Source organism: Xyrauchen texanus, chromosome 4 (assembly GCF_025860055.1).
Source record: "Xyrauchen texanus isolate HMW12.3.18 chromosome 4, RBS_HiC_50CHRs, whole genome shotgun sequence".
In the NCBI taxonomy this organism is placed as follows: Eukaryota; Metazoa; Chordata; class Actinopteri; order Cypriniformes; family Catostomidae; genus Xyrauchen; species Xyrauchen texanus.
Window position 1 is genome coordinate 21,908,663 of NC_068279.1, and position 18,486 is coordinate 21,927,148.

General features: G+C 37.3%; 2 protein-coding genes across 4 annotated transcripts in view; both read left to right on the plus strand.

Moving 5' to 3' along the window:
* LOC127643089 (calcium-binding mitochondrial carrier protein SCaMC-2-B-like) overlaps positions 1 to 12,154 on the plus strand; it is a 30,809-nt gene extending 18,655 nt beyond the window's left edge. For 2 of the 3 annotated variants that reach the window (XM_052125651.1, XM_052125653.1), the window contains exons 3-11: positions 2,072 to 2,159; positions 2,448 to 2,483; positions 2,992 to 3,103; positions 3,898 to 4,056; positions 7,122 to 7,274; positions 7,843 to 7,950; positions 8,263 to 8,430; positions 8,649 to 8,799; positions 8,985 to 12,154. In XM_052125651.1, coding sequence (XP_051981611.1) covers positions 2,072 to 2,159; positions 2,448 to 2,483; positions 2,992 to 3,103; positions 3,898 to 4,056; positions 7,122 to 7,274; positions 7,843 to 7,950; positions 8,263 to 8,430; positions 8,649 to 8,799; positions 8,985 to 9,169 — 1,160 coding nt within the window. In that variant the 3' untranslated portion in view covers positions 9,170 to 12,154. The remainder of the gene's footprint in view (positions 1 to 2,071; positions 2,160 to 2,447; positions 2,484 to 2,991; positions 3,104 to 3,897; positions 4,057 to 7,121; positions 7,275 to 7,842; positions 7,951 to 8,262; positions 8,431 to 8,648; positions 8,800 to 8,984) is intronic. The other variant, XM_052125652.1, reaches the window with a different exon arrangement.
* Positions 12,155 to 12,703: 549 nt separating this feature from the next.
* Positions 12,704 to 18,486, plus strand: uap1l1 (UDP-N-acetylglucosamine pyrophosphorylase 1, like 1). The gene is made up of 9 exons (XM_052121783.1): positions 12,704 to 13,485; positions 13,633 to 13,837; positions 13,940 to 14,115; positions 14,662 to 14,834; positions 15,180 to 15,373; positions 15,767 to 15,907; positions 15,987 to 16,172; positions 16,915 to 16,981; positions 18,044 to 18,486. The coding sequence occupies exons 1-9, from the start codon at positions 13,197 to 13,199 to the stop codon at positions 18,131 to 18,133; spliced, it is 1,521 nt and encodes a 506-aa protein (XP_051977743.1). The 5' UTR covers positions 12,704 to 13,196; the 3' UTR covers positions 18,134 to 18,486.

Below are 18,486 nucleotides of genomic sequence, written 5' to 3' on the forward strand. Positions count from 1 at the left end.
AGAATTTTATGTTGTTTCCGCTGTAATGATGAAAAAAATCCAGCAGGACGCACCGGCACGTCCGTCGACCCCAGAGGGTTAAACCCTCAGTTCTTTTGTGGTGATTAATTAAAAAAGATCCGGTTCAAAAGAATCATTTGGTCACTACTCTCTCGCGCTGGGTTTGTTGCTGCGTGTGGTTCAGCGAGCTCTTCAGAAACCGAACGGGTGAAAAGTAGCGCGAGACACACTGTTAGTGTGCGCTCTAAAGATGTATTCAGTTACTCACAAGATGATATCTGATGAAACGCACACAACCCGACTGTCGCCAATGGCGACTAGATTTGAAATTAAAGTCGCAATAAATTATTTTAGGTGCAGTCTGGAGCCCTGCTTAGTGGGAATGAGAATATGATAATGACAATCTTTTTTTGTGTGTGTATTTACACATTTGAAGGCTGCTTTTTGGATAAATATGGGTAAACGTCATATTATGCGAGTACGCATTACTTTACGGAGAGCTCACGACCTATTAGTTAAGTCTTGCCATAAAAACAGGTGGTGCAACCAAATTAAGCACTGACTTAGTTACAAACTAACTAGTAGTTACTATGCCCTTAGAGAGAGAACTTGCGCACAGCTGGTCCAACCCTTCCCAGGATCAATAAAAACACTATAAAAGACAGACTAGAGAACAAGACGAACAGGCACCTGACAGCACACACCAGGAAACTAAAATAGGGAGAGAAATCAAGTGAGTTAATAAAGGGCAGGTGTTGCTAATGAAACAAACAAGGATGTGGGGTGTGACTTAAGACAGAGAAGCACATTGCGATACAGAAACAATAATTATTGTCAGTGGGGTAAGACAAATAAACCTTATTCAAAGTTAAAACAAGTTTATTTTTCTTACACCATTAGGATTATTTTTTTTTAAACAAAGTTAACTGAATTTTGTCAGATTTTTTATGAAAGCTGCACAATGGAACTTGCTCTCTAGCGACATCTGTGGTTGAAACTTAAAATCGCAAGCAATTTGCAGAAGAACACAAAACCCTTTGCGTAATGGGACTCTCCTTAACCACCATCAGTTACCAGTATATTTTAATATGATTATTTAAGTTTTTTATCTACTATTAATGTTTGTATTTTTCTACACTTACCTGTTTTAGTGGTGTAGCAACTCTTGATATGGCTGATATGAGTTAAATGGTAAGACTTTATTATTTTACATTATGTAGCACAACCTCAGTTGATAATGCAAGTAAAACCTTCTAAAACTACGTCTGAGCACTGCACACAATAACACTATAAACACATTTTTTTTTAGCAGTTATAATAAATATATGGTTACACACTAAACAAATTAATATGTACATTACCGTGCTATGAAATAGGTACATTTTAAACAACTTGATCATTATACAATTCATAAGGGAACTACCTTGTAGTAACTTGAACCAATAGTAGCTTTTAAACAGACTTGTAAACAGACAATCTGCTAAAAGGAGAATAAATGATAGCTTGTCCATTTCTGTGACTGGGGCAAAAGAAATGAGAAAAGAGCAGCACACACTCTTAGGGAACCTGGTAACAACAGCAATATAATACAATTCTCAGAAGTCATGAAGATTAGACATGTCCAATTTTTTTTAAAGAATATTTAGATAATTTTACTGGAAAACAAGACAAAATACGGTAGTGTAAAAATCTGTAGTGTAAATGTGTGTAACTGTCATTAATATTGTCACAATGTAAAAATTATAATCACCCTTACTTCATTCTTTTGATTTTGGAGTAAAATAGAAACAGGACATTTAACTGACAGGTTTTACGAGAATCACCTGAAACAGGCATGTAGAATGCTCCATCTGTACTTGTAATAGATTGTAATGCAGTGAGTCAGTGACCCTTTTGCAGTTTTATGATTGTTACTGAATTATCACATAATTAACGATGGCACATCCATCCTGTGTTTTGAGATGCTGATCTGGAATGTGTTTAGATTTCACGATAATAAAGTGAAATAGAAAAATTGCTGATATTAGTAGTTTTACACTATTTGTCACTGCATTTTTTTCTATATCTTCAGGCCACATAGACTCACAGGAGATCATGCAGTCACTAAGAGACCTAGGGGTTCATATATCTGAAGAACAGGCTGAAAAGATCCTCAAGAGGTGACTTGTTTTATGACATCTCTCCTTCTCTCAATACATCTCATATGTATTATTCAATACAATGTGTTTTTAGGTCCTTATTTTCTTAACGTGCCTATTTGAAGTCAAAAGAGTTAAAAGACCTCCCTAAAAGAAATGTCAAGCAGCATGTGTACAAACAGTAATCTATGCATGCTTGTAACTGTGTGTGTAAATGTCTTATTTGGTTGTACTATTTCACTCTCTGGTCTTTCTTTATCACTCTCTCCTTCTTGTGATCCCACCCACTTTGTCTGCTCATCTTATCAGAATAAGGAGGGGCCATTTTGGGGCCCCTATAATGTAGTAAGTAGTGGTCTTCTTTGTGCCGTTCATTTGTCTGTGAAATTTCAACCTTGAATTATTGAGGTAATTTGTATTTATTCTAATTTGTTGATGCTTGTAAAATATAAGATAAGTTCATGATTGATAGATCATTTAATTTATTTTTTTATTTTTTGGATCAGTGATGGTCAATTGCACACCAGAAAATACCTTTTCTAAAAGAAGGAAATAGAAGTATGAGAATTCTGATTCTGAAATAGGAAAATTCTGGCACTCTTGTAAAGCTTTGATCTGGCATATTTTTGCATGTGAATAATTACATTTTTGTAGCTGCTTGAGTGTACATAATTATTGTTCTAAAACTCTGAAAATTCAAATGTTCTGAAATTCTATTTCTTCAGAAATGGGTTTCAGAAATGGTAAGCTGGTCTCATAAAATTTCAAAATAGGAAGTCTCTACCCAGAAACAAAAGTTGCCAGCAAATAAATAGAAATTTGATTTAGTGTTGGTCTCTGTTTGTCTGAACAGTATGGATAAAAACGGTACAATGACGATTGACTGGAATGAATGGAGAGACTATCACCTGCTCCATCCTGCTGAAAACATTCCCGAAATCATCCTCTACTGGAAGCACTCCACGGTAAAACAAAACACAATGTATTGCCACGTGGTTTCCAACATTAAAGTTCAATGTGTTCAGCTTTGTTTTTTGGGGCCATTTGACTCTCATTGCTCCTTGTAGCAGGTTATGTCACTTTCTTATAGTCTTGTAATAAGTAAACGTCTCTTCATTTGGTGTAAATTGCCTTTACTGGTATATCATTGGAGATGTACTTCCTCCTAAATGGTGGAAGTGCACACATGCACATTTGTCATTCAGTACCACTACGCCCAAGTTGAATTTTCCTCCTTGCACTTGAAATACTTCTGAATGGGACAAAGGGGGTCACTGTGATCCAGTGTGATCCTGTTAAACAGATCAACAGGTTTTGACATCAATGACTTGGCCTTTTGACATGGTCCCACAGGACCTTGAGAGGTAGATATAGTCTACAAGCTTAAACGTCATGGATTAAGCTAGCACCTGTACCCAGGTCAGCAGATAACTCAAACTTGCATTGCAGGAGCATAAATTCAGTGTGTAATTTGAAAGCTATACTGTTTATTACTGTATTTCTTCTGGTAATGGTGAGACAGATGTTTAATGTAATTTCAGGGCTCAGTGAGCGATTCTGCCTGCTGACAGCAACACAGAACTCTTAAAGCCAGGAATTTGGTTTTCAATAGCATAGTACTGATGATAAATATGTAAACTAGCTGACTGATTACCCAATCATTATGCTCTGAGGTTCAAATTATGGTAGTTTCTAAAATGAAATGAGACAAAATGTTCCATGTAATCTCACTACATTTGATGTAATTTCCTCTGTACAGATATTTGATATTGGGGAAAGTATGATGGTCCCTGATGAGTTTACAGTGGAGGAGAAGAAGACAGGCATGTGGTGGAGACATTTGGTAGCAGGAGGAGGAGCAGGTGCTGTGTCCCGGACCTGTACCGCACCTCTGGACCGCCTGAAAGTTCTCATGCAGGTATAAGCTGTAAAGCTGCCTGTATTTTGGAGCATGTGAAATGATTGAAAGATATGTACAGTGAGGGAAAAAAGTATTTGATCCCCTGCTGATATTGTATGTTTGCCCACTGACAAACAAATGATCAGTCTATAATTTTAATGGTAGGTTAATTTGAACAGTGAGAGACAGAATAACAACAAAAAAATCCAGAAAAACGCATGTCAAAAATGTTATAAATTGAAATGGATTTTAATGAGGGAAATAATTATTTGACCCCTCTGCAAAACATGACTTAGTACTTGGTGGCAAAACCCTTGTTGGCAATCACAGAGGTCAGACGTTTCTTGTAGTTGGCCACTAGGTTTGCACACATCTCAGAAGGGATTTTGTCCCACTCCTCTTTGCAGCTCTTCTCCAAGTCATTAAGGTTTTGAGGCTGACGTTTGGCAACTCGAACCGTCAGCTCCCTCCACAGATTTTCTATGGGATTAAGGTCTGGAGACTGGCTAGGCCACTGCAAGACTTCCACTGTGCTTCTTCTTGAGCCACTCCTTTGTTGCTTTGGCCGTGTGTTTTGGGCCATTGTCATGCTGGAATACCCATCCACGACCCATTTTCAAGCCCTGGCTGAGGGAAGGAGGTTCTCACCCAAGATTTGATGGTACATGGCCCCGTCCATCATCCCTTTGATGCGGTTAAGTTGTCCTGTCCCCTTAGCAGAAAAACACCCCAAAGCATAGTGTTTCCACCTCCATGTTTGATGGTGGGGATGGTGTTCTTGGGGTCATAGGCAGCATTCGTCCTCCTCCAAACACGGCGAGTTGAGTTGATGCTAAAGAGCTGGATTTTGGTCTCATCTGACCACAACACTTTCACCCAGTTCTCCTCTGAATCATTCAGATGTTCATTGGCAAACTTCAGACGGGCCTGTACATGTGCTTTCTTGAGCAGGGGGACCTTGTGAGCGCTGCAGGATTTCAGTCCTTCACGGCGTAGTGTTACCAATTGTTTTCTTGGTGACTATGGTCCCAGCTGCCTTGAGATCATTTGCAAGATCCTCCCATGTAGTTCTGGGCTGATTCCTCACCGTTCTCATGATCATTGCAACTCCACATAGTGAGATCTTGCATAGAGCCCCAGACCGAGGGAGATTGACAGTTCTTTTGTGTTTCTTCCATTTGCGAATTGTTGTCACCTTCTCACCTCCTTGGCGATGGTCTTGTTGCCCATTCCAGCCTTGTGTAGATCTACAATCTTGTCCTTGACATCCTTGGACAGCTCTTTGGTCTTGGCCATGGTGGAGAGTTTGGAATCTGATTGATTGATTGCTTCTGTGAACAAATGTCTTTTATACAGGTAATAAAGTGAGATTAGGAGCACTCGCTTTAAGATTGTGCTCCTAATCTCAGTTCGTTACCTGTATAAAAGACACCTGGGAACCAGAAATCTCTGATTGAGAGGGGGTTGAATACTTATTTCCCTCATTAAAATGCAATTCAATTTATAACATTTTTGACATGCTTTTTTCTGGATTTTTTTGTTGTTATTCTGTCTCTTACTGTTCAAATTAACCTACCATTAAAATTATAGACTGATAATTTCTTTGTCAGTGGGCAAATGTACAAAATCAGCAGGGGATCAAATACTTTTTTCCCTCACTGTATGTAGTTTAGGAAATTCTGAAAACAACATTTTATATCTTTTAGTAACGTTTGGATTAAAGGAATAATTTACTGAAAAAATTTAATTCTGTCAGGATTTACACATCATCTTGTTTTTTCCTAACCCATTTGACTTTTTTTATACCGACAAACACTATAAGAGATGTTGGACAGAATGATTGTCTCAGTCACCCTTTACTTTCATTGTATGGAAAAAAAGATAATGAGAAAAGAAATAATGAATGATACTGAACATTCAGCCTCATCTCTTTTTTATGTTTGCTGAAGAAATAAATTCATACGGATTAGGAACAACATGTGGGTGAGGAGTGATACCAGGATTTTCATTTTTGGGTGAACTATTCCTTTTAGTAACATTTATGGGGATAACTGTCAAATAAATTGGATAAATATATTTATATGGGGCTGTTTTGTAGCATAGTTGCTTCAAAAATATAGTTAGTGCCAGATAATTCAGAGTTTTTAATCACTAGTTTAAACAGTTCATCACAGAATTTGTTAATTGAGATGCATGAATTTGGTTTTATGTAATACATAGCATAATAATCTAGGCTTGGTTCAAACTCCAGTAGGGGTGACACATGAACTGAAGTGTTACTTTGTTTTTATGAGTTTTATGGATCCGACCCACTGACTGCGTTGCCTTTAAAAACTGTACTCCTTTGACCGCACGTGAATTTGAACGCATTCAACACATATGCACTACGACTGCTCTGTGATACTCTCTCTTCGAGAAGACCTGGGACAGTCCGCGCAGACTGTGAACAGTGTGCTTTCTGCGAAGTTCCTTTACCTCTGATTGCTCTAAGCAAGGAGACCGCGTCTGCAGTGTGTACCGTCACTAGGGTCCATAATGGTTTGTTCTTTGAATGAATGCCTCAGTAGCTGACATTGCAAGATAGATATAGACTTAGTGAGGCTCATTTGCTTCATTGTTTTTTTTTTATTTTTATTTTTTTTAGTTTGTTCATATTTTGTTGAATTTTGAAATACTCATTTCCCATTCTCTCGAGTTTATAATGCTAAAAATCACATTGAACCTTTTGTTTGGATCAAACATACAGTGTTTGAAAATGTTCAAATGTACACTGTCAGAAAAAAAGGTGCTGTGGAGGTTCAGTTTTGTTCCCTGATAAACGAAATATATAAATGTACTTCTATAGGTGCACAATAGGTCTGTAGGTTACAGTTACTGTATGTACCCAAAACTTGTAAACAAGTGGTCTTTATAAATGAGTTATATTTTAATTAGAGGTGCAAAAAAAGGTCCCCTTTAGGGTACCATCCCAGTGATGGCCCTTGTACCTTAAAAGGTAAAGTTTTGTACTCTCTTTTTTTTTCTTAGAGAGTAACAATTTACAAGTAAATTAGGATGTGTAACCATATGACTTGTGTTGCCAGGTTCATGCATCACGCAGCAACTCCATGGGCATCGCTCGAGGATTTACCCAAATGATCCGTGAGGGTGGAATTCGATCGCTATGGCGAGGGAATGGTATGAACGTTGTGAAGATTGCACCTGAGACTGCGATCAAGTTCATGGCGTATGAGCAGGTAGCTTATTGTTTAAGGAAAAGCTTTTGGTAAAGGTAGGATAGAAGTTTGCAATGTAGCATCCTGGATATTTGCGAACACAAAATTTAATTTATACATGCATCAGTAACCTTATAAAAGCTGTTTTATTCTACATGGGGCTGGGGTGCCCTCATAGGGGCTACCATTTTTTAATCACATGACCAGCTGAATAATACTCAATCAATATTAATGCCCATCTTGTTATTGGACACTTTCACTCTTGGATTAAATGAATCATGGCTGATTGTGACTAGTGAATTTCTACAGTGGCATCTGTAACTGAAAACTAATCATTTTGAATTATGTTGCATCCACACCACTAGGTGTCACTGAAAGTCCAAGGTGACACAAACAAAAAGTTACTGAGTGCACCTTTAAAATAGCACAGCATTTTATGTAAACCACAATGTTTGACATTTTTATGTGATCAAATCAATCGGATGCAATGAATGTTGTTCTTAAGAAACACTCTAATATTCTTTAAACATTTAATTGGGGAAAAACTTTATTTGTGACCCCTAAAGCTCATTTGCCTTCTGTTTTTCAGATTAAGCGGCTAATTGGCAGTAATCAGGAGACGTTAGGGATCCTGGAGAGACTTGTTGCTGGGTCTCTAGCTGGAGCTATTGCTCAAAGCAGCATCTACCCCATGGAGGTAAGAACAAAAACACTGTTGCCTTCAACTGGTTGATTGATTACAGTTTGAGCACTGCTTTGAAGTTTACATCATTATTATTTTTTTTGATTCTGTACTATTTAATATAATAAAATTCATTTTATATATATATATATATATATATATATATATATATATATATATATATATATATATATATATATAAAAATAACTTGTAGTTTTTTTTATAACTAACTGAAATGAAAGTATTTTTAATCAGGTTTTGATGACACCAAACCAAGCATTGGTTTCTTGGAGCTTAAACAAACTCTTGTTTGTGTGTTTTTTAAGGTTTTAAAAACTCGACTTGCTCTGGGAAGGACGGGTCAGTACTCTGGCATTGTGGACTGTGCTAAAAACATATTTAAAAAGGAGGGTCCGGTAGCTTTCTACAAGGGTTATATTCCCAATATGCTGGGAATCATCCCTTATGCTGGAATAGACCTGGCGGTCTATGAGGTAAGCTTCTGGTCTACACAGTTAGCTTAATAGGTTACATATGCTTCATGCACACATATACACGTAATAAACAAATGAACTCAAAAAACAATTAAGTCTAGTGATGGAAATTAGTTGTATTAAAAGGTGAAGTGGATTTCAGTTTTTACCACCAAATAAACTTTTAATTATACTCAAACAAAATGTAACAAATGTTTCTCTTATTCCTGTCTGTGTAGACACTAAAGAACTCGTGGCTGCAGAGGTTTGCCACAGACAGTGCAAATCCAGGTGTGTTTGTACTACTAGCTTGTGGTACAATGTCTAGTACTTGTGGACAGTTAGCCAGCTACCCCTTAGCCTTAGTGAGGACACGCATGCAAGCTCAAGGTAAACCCTCAAATTCAATTATTGCGAAGCTTCTAGTTTACATTGTACAGTTTACAGTAATCATTTTGTATATGATTCTGTTCACTGCTGTAGTTTCTGAATGTTTAATTAAAATGTAATTTAATTATTACATTTAGTACTAAATAAACTGTGGTTGGTTGTCATATGCATTTATTGGTTTGCAGCTTCTCTTGAAGGCGGCCCCCAGATGACAATGAGTGGTCTCTTCAGGAACATTGTACAGACAGAGGGCGCTTTTGGACTCTATAGAGGCTTAGCACCCAACTTTATGAAGGTCATTCCTGCTGTCAGCATCAGTTATGTGGTGTATGAGAACCTTAAGATAACCCTTGGTGTCCAGTCGCGGTGAGGGGAGTCAGAAGACTGTTAAATCCTTAATGGTTTTTAGTTTTTCCTCTCAAATTTTCTTTTGGACGAAAGAGATTGTCCAAGAGGGACGGTTTGCACTCAAGTGGAAGTGTCACATCCATTATCCAAGAAAGAACTTACGGTGAAGACCTGAGGTTTACTTTGATCACTGAATGGTAGAGTAACTGGAGTATATAAAAGCAGGGATATCATTAAAAGTATAGTAAGATTGATACCTCTACACATCAAATAAAATCTTAGCTGTGAGTAAAGTGTGGCATTTCAAAATGGGGGCTGAATTAAATTGCAGCACTACCCTCTTGCATGCTTGAGGTCATTTGAAAGAATTTAGACTGCTTTATTTTAAACTGATTTTTGATGACAATTCTGCCATCATTTACTCACCCTCTTGTTGTTCCAAACCTGCATTAATTACTTTTTTCAGTGGAACACAAATGGAGAATTTTGAAGAATGTTGAAGGTGCTTTTTCCCATACAGTGAAAGTGAACCGTGACTGAGGCTGTCAGTCCTCAACATTCTGCCTAACATCACCTTTTGTGTTTCATGGAAAAAATAAATTCTTGGAGCAACATAAGGGTGATTAAAAATTGACCATTTTCATTTTTGGGTGAACTATCCCTGTACAGAAGGGCCAGACGCCTGATTTATTCCTAGATTTTGATTTAGTATGTGCAAAATGTTACTGTTTGGATAACTGGAATTTTTAGATTTAGTCCTGGTCTCTGCAGATGACTAAATTTCACTGGACAGCAGTGTTCAATAAGAAAAGGACTTCAAAATCCCTGTTTCAATGACACTACTGTATAAGATATTGCCCAGATATTTAGCATTTTGCTTATAAAATGTATTATTATAATTATTCATCTGATGTCTGAACTCACATTTATTATTAGATTATTTGATATGCCAGTGTCTCGCATCTTGAAAGGAAGATTGTGTATTGGAGTGTGTATAAAACATTGTTATAACAAGGAGAATACAGGGAAATGTTTGAATTATCTCATTTAAAGACGGATGTGTCTTATCCTTCAAATGGTCCTAATTATATTGTTAAGGGCCTTTTGACATTTCAATTTTAATGTATTTTCTATGTTGTTTATTTATTTCATTTTGATTGCTATGGTCACTAAAATTAAGACTACTTAAAATGAAGAACACTACATTTGGTGGCTGGCAACAAATCAAGTGTTAGGAAAAAAGTTGTATTCATCACTGATTGCTTAAGGTTTAAATTCAACTACTTTGTGACAGTTCAGTATTAAGTCATGTTGTAGATCAATTTAAAACAGTTTTTTTGTTTTGTTTAAATTAGATATTTCATAGGTTTGAGAATTCAACACCAGCTTAAATGCAGTGGGTCAAGTTGTCTAAGAAGATACTGTCCAGTCTTAAGTTAGAGAAAGAAATTTGGCTATTTCATTTGTTTTACATATAGGCAATTATTGTTTAGTCACATATAAATGATATATTCTTGAAATATATTTCCTACCAGTATTAGTTTGCAAGCAATTCAAATTTTAATATAATGCTCTGATTTAAACTCCCTTCTAGTCAAGGACATATTTAAGCACTTTGTTTTAGTAAAACTAATTCAGACTTGAATTTTCATTGGAGGGTTTACAGTGGAATGGAATAATTGTATTCTGTAGTTGTATGTGATTAATTTTAAGAAGACAATGTATCTGTTTTCAGGCAAAAAAGTTTCAGTCGTTGTAAAGAAATCACTTTTTGACTGGGACACTGTGAAAAAAAATAGTTGCTAATGAGTCTATTCTGCAGCAGTAGATAAATATCATATATATTTGAGGATGGCATAATTTGCGATTGGCATCCAGATGTTTAGGATGTGCATTTTGATCAACAAGAAAAAGAATTTGCTCTCACAGCTATTGCATGTCAAGACCTAAAACCCACCAGTTCGATGGGTTTTCCCCCTATGTAATTCTACAAGATCTTAGTGTTCATATCGTTGCCTTATTTATCATTAAAATAACGCTGCTTTTAGACTCTATGGGGAAACATGAGGAGATAAAGTGACAAACTGAAATATTTTTCTAAAGATTTAATTCTCAGGGAGAATTTAATGGTCTTAGACACTCCTGTGTAGTTATGTGTTGCAGATTCTTCTGAGACTCTTTTCTATTGAGCTCTGGAATGTCTGCATGTATATAACTTGTATAGAATGTTTCAGTTTGTGAAGACATAGGAACAGTTTGCCTTGTCCAAATACCAGCCTCAATAAGAAAAGAATGGCTTAGATTAGTGAAAAATGGCAAGTGCAATCATTACTCCATGCCCCTTTTCCATACCCCGATGGTGGTTGAATTGAACTAAGCTGTGGTCTGATTCCCTTTGAATCACATCAGTCGTTGGAATGCATGTATGTGTCTTGTCAAAATATGCACAAATTGCACTGTAGTGTATTTACAGGGCTTTGAAAGCTGTATTGCCTGCCTCAATGGATGCAGCTTCTTTTTGTCTAAGTTTCTTGTTTTGCATTTTGCACCTTTTTTTTTTTTTTCTCACAGGAGAAATCTTTGGACCAATCTGGACTTTTGCATGGTTGTGTTGAGACTAAAGGCTTTAAATTTGTATGTGTTTTTTTCCATTCTATATAATCAAGGAATGCCCCTCTATCAGACTGCCTCAAATTTGCCTTACCGTTCCGCTGTTTGCTAGCCATGTTACGCCTTCTGCAAGTTTAAATGCACACTGTTTGCCACATGTATATATCAATATGTACTGTTGCTGGGGTCCCTTAAGTATCAAAAGCACACATGCTAAAACACATATTTCTACTGCAAAACATATCTAGATGTGATGACACATCAGTTAAGTTTTAGTTGATGTTGAGATGTGCGAATCAATGCAAAACTCTTTACTGGACAATAAAATAAAATAAAATATACGTTGTCCTCCTGTAGAATGCATAAATTGGATGTAGAGCAAAAATGTTTATAATTGTATGGTTTAATAAAGTTATTCTTGAATCTTTTACATTGTCCTGTGGGGTATTGTGTAAGGATTCAAAGCACCAGTTTTAAAGAAAATAAAACAATAACATTAAGTAAAAAAAGGACTTAAATATGTATCTGTTTCTCACCCACACATATTATGCCACTTCTTATGAAGTGGACTAAACCACTGGAGTAATATGGATTACTTTCATGCTGCATTTATGTCTTTTTTGGAGCTTCAAAGATCTGGCCACCATTAACATGTATTGAATGAACAAAAAAGAGATGAGATATTCATAAAATCTTCGTTTGTGTTCAGCAGAAGTCATATGAATGGGATAGCATGAGGGTGAGTAAATAATGAGAGGATTTTCACTTTTGGGTGAAAATTTAAATGTAATCTAATGTCGACGGTGCTATTGAATGGGTCAGTATTATGCTTTAAAGAACTGTGAATGTGAATTCCTGAAGATAGGGAAAGAGAGGGACTCAGCAGACTAGCGCAGGACAAATCACATGACCGTGGTTAAAAGTCTGAGGAAGTCATTCATCCGCAGCACTAGAGAAAAAGCTGGCTGTATCTCAACACGTACTTCGCTATCTACCTAGACAGCTAGTGGAACATTCTTGGTGGGTGAAGTATATTTGGGGATCACAGGCGCGAGCCGACTCATCTCAGCTGTCATTGACTGTGATCAACAAATGTTAGAATGGCTTGCCGTACTGTGAGCCGAGCTAAACGCGGTTACGAGATCCAAAAATACTATCAAGGATCAAGTAGCTCAATAGGATTTGAGACACAGACACAATGTGCCTTGAGGGGAGTTTCGAAATGACTCGTGTAAACGATGTGCATTCACAGTAGTTTTCTGTCGTTTCACCTATTTAACGCCAGAGGTATGTTTATATTACTAACCGCACATAGATCACGAGTTGTAGGCAGTGGAAAACAGGACTGAAGCTCAGCAGATGAGAGTCGACTCGGGGTTTGTTGACAGGTCTTATACTGTGTTAATATTATATTAAACTGTATTTTCCCGTAGAGAAAGATGTTGTCATTAGAGGAAGCTAAAGCGAGGTTAGAAAGTGCAGGGCAGAGCCATGCTTTACAGTTTTGGGCCGAGCTGTCTGCAGAAGAAAGGGACTCGCTTCTGGAGGAGATCTCTCAGCTTGAGCCTGAAGAGTTACTCCTGCACTGCAGGGCTGCTGCTGCGGCTGTAAGCCGACAATCGAGTGCTGACGGTCGGCTTGACGCCCGGATGGAGCCCGTTCCTCCAGAGTTCATTGGAAGTGTGCGTAAAAGTGACAAAGAAACACTTCAAATATGGGGTGATGAAGGTACATCGGCAAGAACATGGCTAACATGTTAAAAATAAAATAGAGCAATCTTGTTTTTATAAATGTTTGTACTTTTGCCAAAAGTAACATGGCATTTATTATGACTATATAAAAGACATCTTTTTACAATCAACATACCTTTTTCAGGATTATTGCAGATTTCACAGGACAGAGTGGCTGTTCTGCTGTTAGCTGGTGGTCAGGGCACTCGACTTGGGGTGTCATACCCCAAGGGAATGTACAATGTTGGGCTTCCAAGTGGGAAAACCCTGTACCAAATCCAAGCAGAGCGTATCCAGAAGGTGCAAGAGCTGGCCAATCTGAAGCATGGTTGTAGGTGCACAATAGTGTGGTGAGGTTCTTTCAGTTGCACAACTCTTATGAATTTGTTCAGAAACAACCATTAATATAAGCAAAAGAGAGAGAAACATACATTGCCTGCTCTTGTCAACAGGTACATAATGACCAGCGAGTTCACCCTTGGGCCCACAGTGAAGTTCTTCAAAGACAACGGCTACTTTGGTCTTAGTCCATCCAACGTGATCATGTTTGAGCAGAGGATGATACCAGCGGTGGACTTTAATGGAAAAATCATCATGGAGAAGAAGAACAAAATTGCCATGGCACCAGGTCAGAGACCATTTATTGTCTTCTTTGATCAGTTTTAACCAGAAAAATTATTTGACCTTTATTTAACCAGGCAAGTCACTTTAGAACAGAATTTTGATTTACTGTACATTAACAGCCTGGCAGTTTTAAAGGACAACGTTAACAAGAGTTCTTCACCAGCATGCAAATGTTATGTTTTTGATGCTGGTGTTTCCTCCAGTTTAATGATCTTAACCAGCAATACTTTCTTGGTAAATGAGTGTCATCCAAAAGTTCATGCTGATCACACAGTTTCACCAGCTTTTTGCGGATTAACAGCTTTGTTGTGCTGGTCCACCATTCAGATCAGCACCAAATTAGCACTAACCAGCAGATATCAGCCATTCATGCTGGTCTAAGCTAGATTTTCAGCAGGGAAGCCTCAAGGAGCTGCAATTTAGCCTATTTCACAGATATGTTGCATCATTGTATACAGTATTTTCATCATCAACAATCAAATCAGTATAATTATTACTAGTGTCTATATGAAAACTGATGTTTGCATCTCCATGTCAATGGCCTCTTCAGATGGAAATGGTGGTCTCTATCGTGCCCTAGTGGACAACAATATTCTAGATGATATGGAGAGGAGGGGAGTGGAGTATCTTCATGTTTACTGTGTGGACAACATCCTGGTGAAGATGGCAGACCCAGTCTTCATTGGCTTCTGTGTATACAAAGGTGCAGACTGTGGAGCAAAGGTGAAAATTAGAACACATTTCTTAACTTTACAGTTCTTATTTGTGGAACAGTTTGGATAATTTTGGAAGGCTTCTTTGGCCTGACTATGTTAATACAGAAGTCTGTAGATTCATTACAGAAAGATGATATGTTTTGATGCATTAATTCTTTAAAACGATAACGAAATCTCCAAAATATGCTTTTCTACATTTAAAAATAACATTGACACTTAGAAATAGGGATTCTAGGTTTTCCCTGGTTCTTGGGTCCATTCGGTCCCTCTTATAGAAGGATATTATCATCTAAATGCGCCAAATATAGATTAATGGAGGCTGAACTGCTTTGTTTGTCTTCATTCCGGTCAGGTGGTGGATAAGGCCTATCCTGCAGAGCCTGTTGGAGTGGTGTGCCGTGTAGACGGTCTCTATCAGGTAATAGAGTATAGTGAGATCCAGCCAGAGACTGCAGAACTGCGAGGCCCAGAAGGAGAGCTCCTGTTCAGTGCTGGAAATATCTGCAACCACTTCTTTACCAGAGGCTTCTTAAAGGAAGTGGTTGAGTATGTGGCCAACATGCTTTTTTAATTTTAAATTACATTAGCATTCTCACAATGTGTAGGGCCATCTTTCCATTATACAGAAAGGACAGGTTTTGATTTAGTGAGGTTTTGTCATGTTAAATATAAGCCAGATTCTGTTATAATATTTTGTAATTACAATGAATATGGCTCCTAATATCAAGAGTTAGTATCTTTATATTCATTGTATAGGTATAAGATTAGTTGATGTCTAATGACAAGGACACCTAATGTCTACATGCAACTGTTTGTAAACCTGAAAGCATTTGAAAATGGCAGTGATCTCAGAGCATCTGCAGGATTACCAATGGATTTACAGAAACATGGCTTTCTGTGTAAAATACTTTATTATTTTAATCCTTTTTTTTCTTCCAGAAAGTTTGAAAGTCAGCTGAAGCAGCATGTGGCATTGAAAAAAGTGCCATTTGTTGATGGAAAGGGAAATCTGGTGAAACCAACCAAGCCCAATGGCATCAAGATGGAGAAATTTGTCTTTGATGTCTTCCATTTCTCAAAGTTAAATTTACTGCTTTCATTTTGGCACTGAGACAAATTTGGGAATTGCTATTTCTCTTACCATAATCTCTTTTTGCAGGAAATTTGTTGCCTTTGAGGTGTTGAGAGAGGAGGAATTTTCACCCCTGAAAAATGCTGATGGGGCGCCTCTGGACACACCAACCACAGCTCGCCGATCTTTGTTAGCACAACATTATCGCTGGGTTTTGGCTGCTGGTGGAAGCTTCCTGGATGAGCAAGATAATCCCATCACCCAAAAACATAGGTGGGAACACAAAATGCCCTTTATGATATCAGTAAGAATGAATGAAATCTACTACAGTTGGTTTGAACCATGTGAACTACAGTTTAGTGAAAAAGGTCAATGCTTCAAAAGGGATAAAAAAATTTTTTTTGTTTTGCTGGAGTATTATCATCATTACACAACACAGTGGGAACTGTCGGCTCACAGCAGGAAGGTCACCAGTTCAAGTCCCTGGCTCAGCCTGGGCCTTTCTGTGTTGGGTTTACATATTATCCCCTGTGTTTGTGTGGGTTTCCTCCAGGTACTCTAGATTTCCCCACAATCCAAAGACATGCAGGTGAAGAGAATTGGAGACACTAAATTTCCCGTTGGTGTAAGTGAGAGTTTGAATGGGTTTGTCTGTGCGTGTTAGCCCTGTGATGGACTGGCTACCTTCGGCCCGAGACAGCTGCGATAGGCTTCAGCACTACCTTATATAGGATAAGCGACTATATAAGATGGATGGGTGGATGGATGGATGGACAACACAGAATGTAGAACCGGATATGCTCTTAAAAATGGCTAGAAATCAACTCTATTCTCTTCCCTAATGTTGTGAATCCAATACCTTCCAACTGGCTTAACCTAAAAGGAATATGCCTAAAAGAAATCTACCCTTTCATGTGGAAAATAAACTATTTTGAGGCAGTTCAAAGGGATGGGCAGCAGAGGGTGTAGTTTGTGATGATTGACTGCTGAATTTGTTTTCTCTTTTTTTCTTTAGTGTGGCACTTAATGAAGACCCCCCAGCAATCTGCGAAATCTCTCCATTTGTATCATACTTTGGCGAGGTACATATTTAAAACATTAATGTTGCATATTATGCCAGTTCTTTGTGGAGCATTTATTTTATCACAATGAAGTAATCCAGTGATGTTTTTGTCGGATAATCTAAGGATACAGTTTTGAATATTTTCAGACAAAAATTTAAACAGAAAAATGAAAATTCTCTCATAATTTACTCATTCTTATGCCATCCCAGATGTATATTACTTTCTTTTTTCTGCTGAACACACATGAGGATTTTTAGAAGAATATCTCATACAATGCATGTCAACAGGGTCCAAATTTTTGAAGCTCAAATAGCATCATACGTTTAAATCAGGATAAAAGTAATCAATATAAAAGTGGTTTAATCCAGGTCTTCTGAAACAATATGATACAGTAGGCATGGGTGAGAAACAGATCAATATTAAAATCCTTTAACTATAAATCTCCGCTTTCAAACAGCCTTCCTCAGTGCTAACCTCTCCTAAGTGTTCTTCTTCTTTTGTTTTTGATAATTCACATTCTTTGTGCATATCGCTTCTTACTGGGCAGGGAGGAGAATTTATAGGAATAAATAACTTCAATATTGATCTGTTTCTCTCCCAAACCTATCATATTGCTTCAGAAGATGTGGATTTAACCACTACTTATATGCTGTCTTTGTTCTTTTTTGTGCTTCAAAGTTCTGGACACCATTCACTTGCACTGAATGGACCAACAGAGTGGAGATATTCTTCTAAATATCTTTGTGTTCAGCAGAAGAAAGTCATACACATTTGAGATGCATTAGGGTGAATAAATGATGAGAGAATTTCAATTTTTTTGGGTGAATATCTGAGTCTTGAAGAGAGTCATACAATTACAAAGTAGAGTTTTACAAGCTCAGGAGTGAACATTTGGAGCATGATGTGAAACAGAGCGAATTAAGTCAGTGCAGAGTTCATGTTCTCAGGAGACTGCTTATGAGACAGCTGTATCTCTCTCTCTCTCTCTCTCTCTCTCTCTCTCCATTTTTTTTCTCTTCTTTTTTTTTCATTTGTACCCTTTTATGGCACATTATATTTTCACCACTGTGTGTTTTACAGGGTCTGGAAAAGCTGCTGCAACAGAAGAACTTGAATTCCCCATTTCTTCTTGATGAGAATAAAGCCAAGAATCTTTTGCAAACTATATAAGATGCTGTTTAGACTATATACTGTACTATCATGTTTAGGCACATTTTTACAATGCAATGGAAATTAAAGGGATGTTTACATATCAGTTATCACTCCAATAAAATATTTAGGCAGAACAGATTGTTTTGCCAACGAGGTAATATGGTAAATATTAAAGAGATTCCTCAAATTCTTCTACAGATCAGAGCACAATTAACTAATGATTAAAACTCAAATATGAATTTTGTATGATGTTTGAATCAGTTTAAAATACATACTATGCCAATTATAGTACACTTGATTTTATAATAATTTCTATTTGTTTTGTAATTTCCTTTGGTTTTATAATACTTGACCATATCAATAAAATCAAA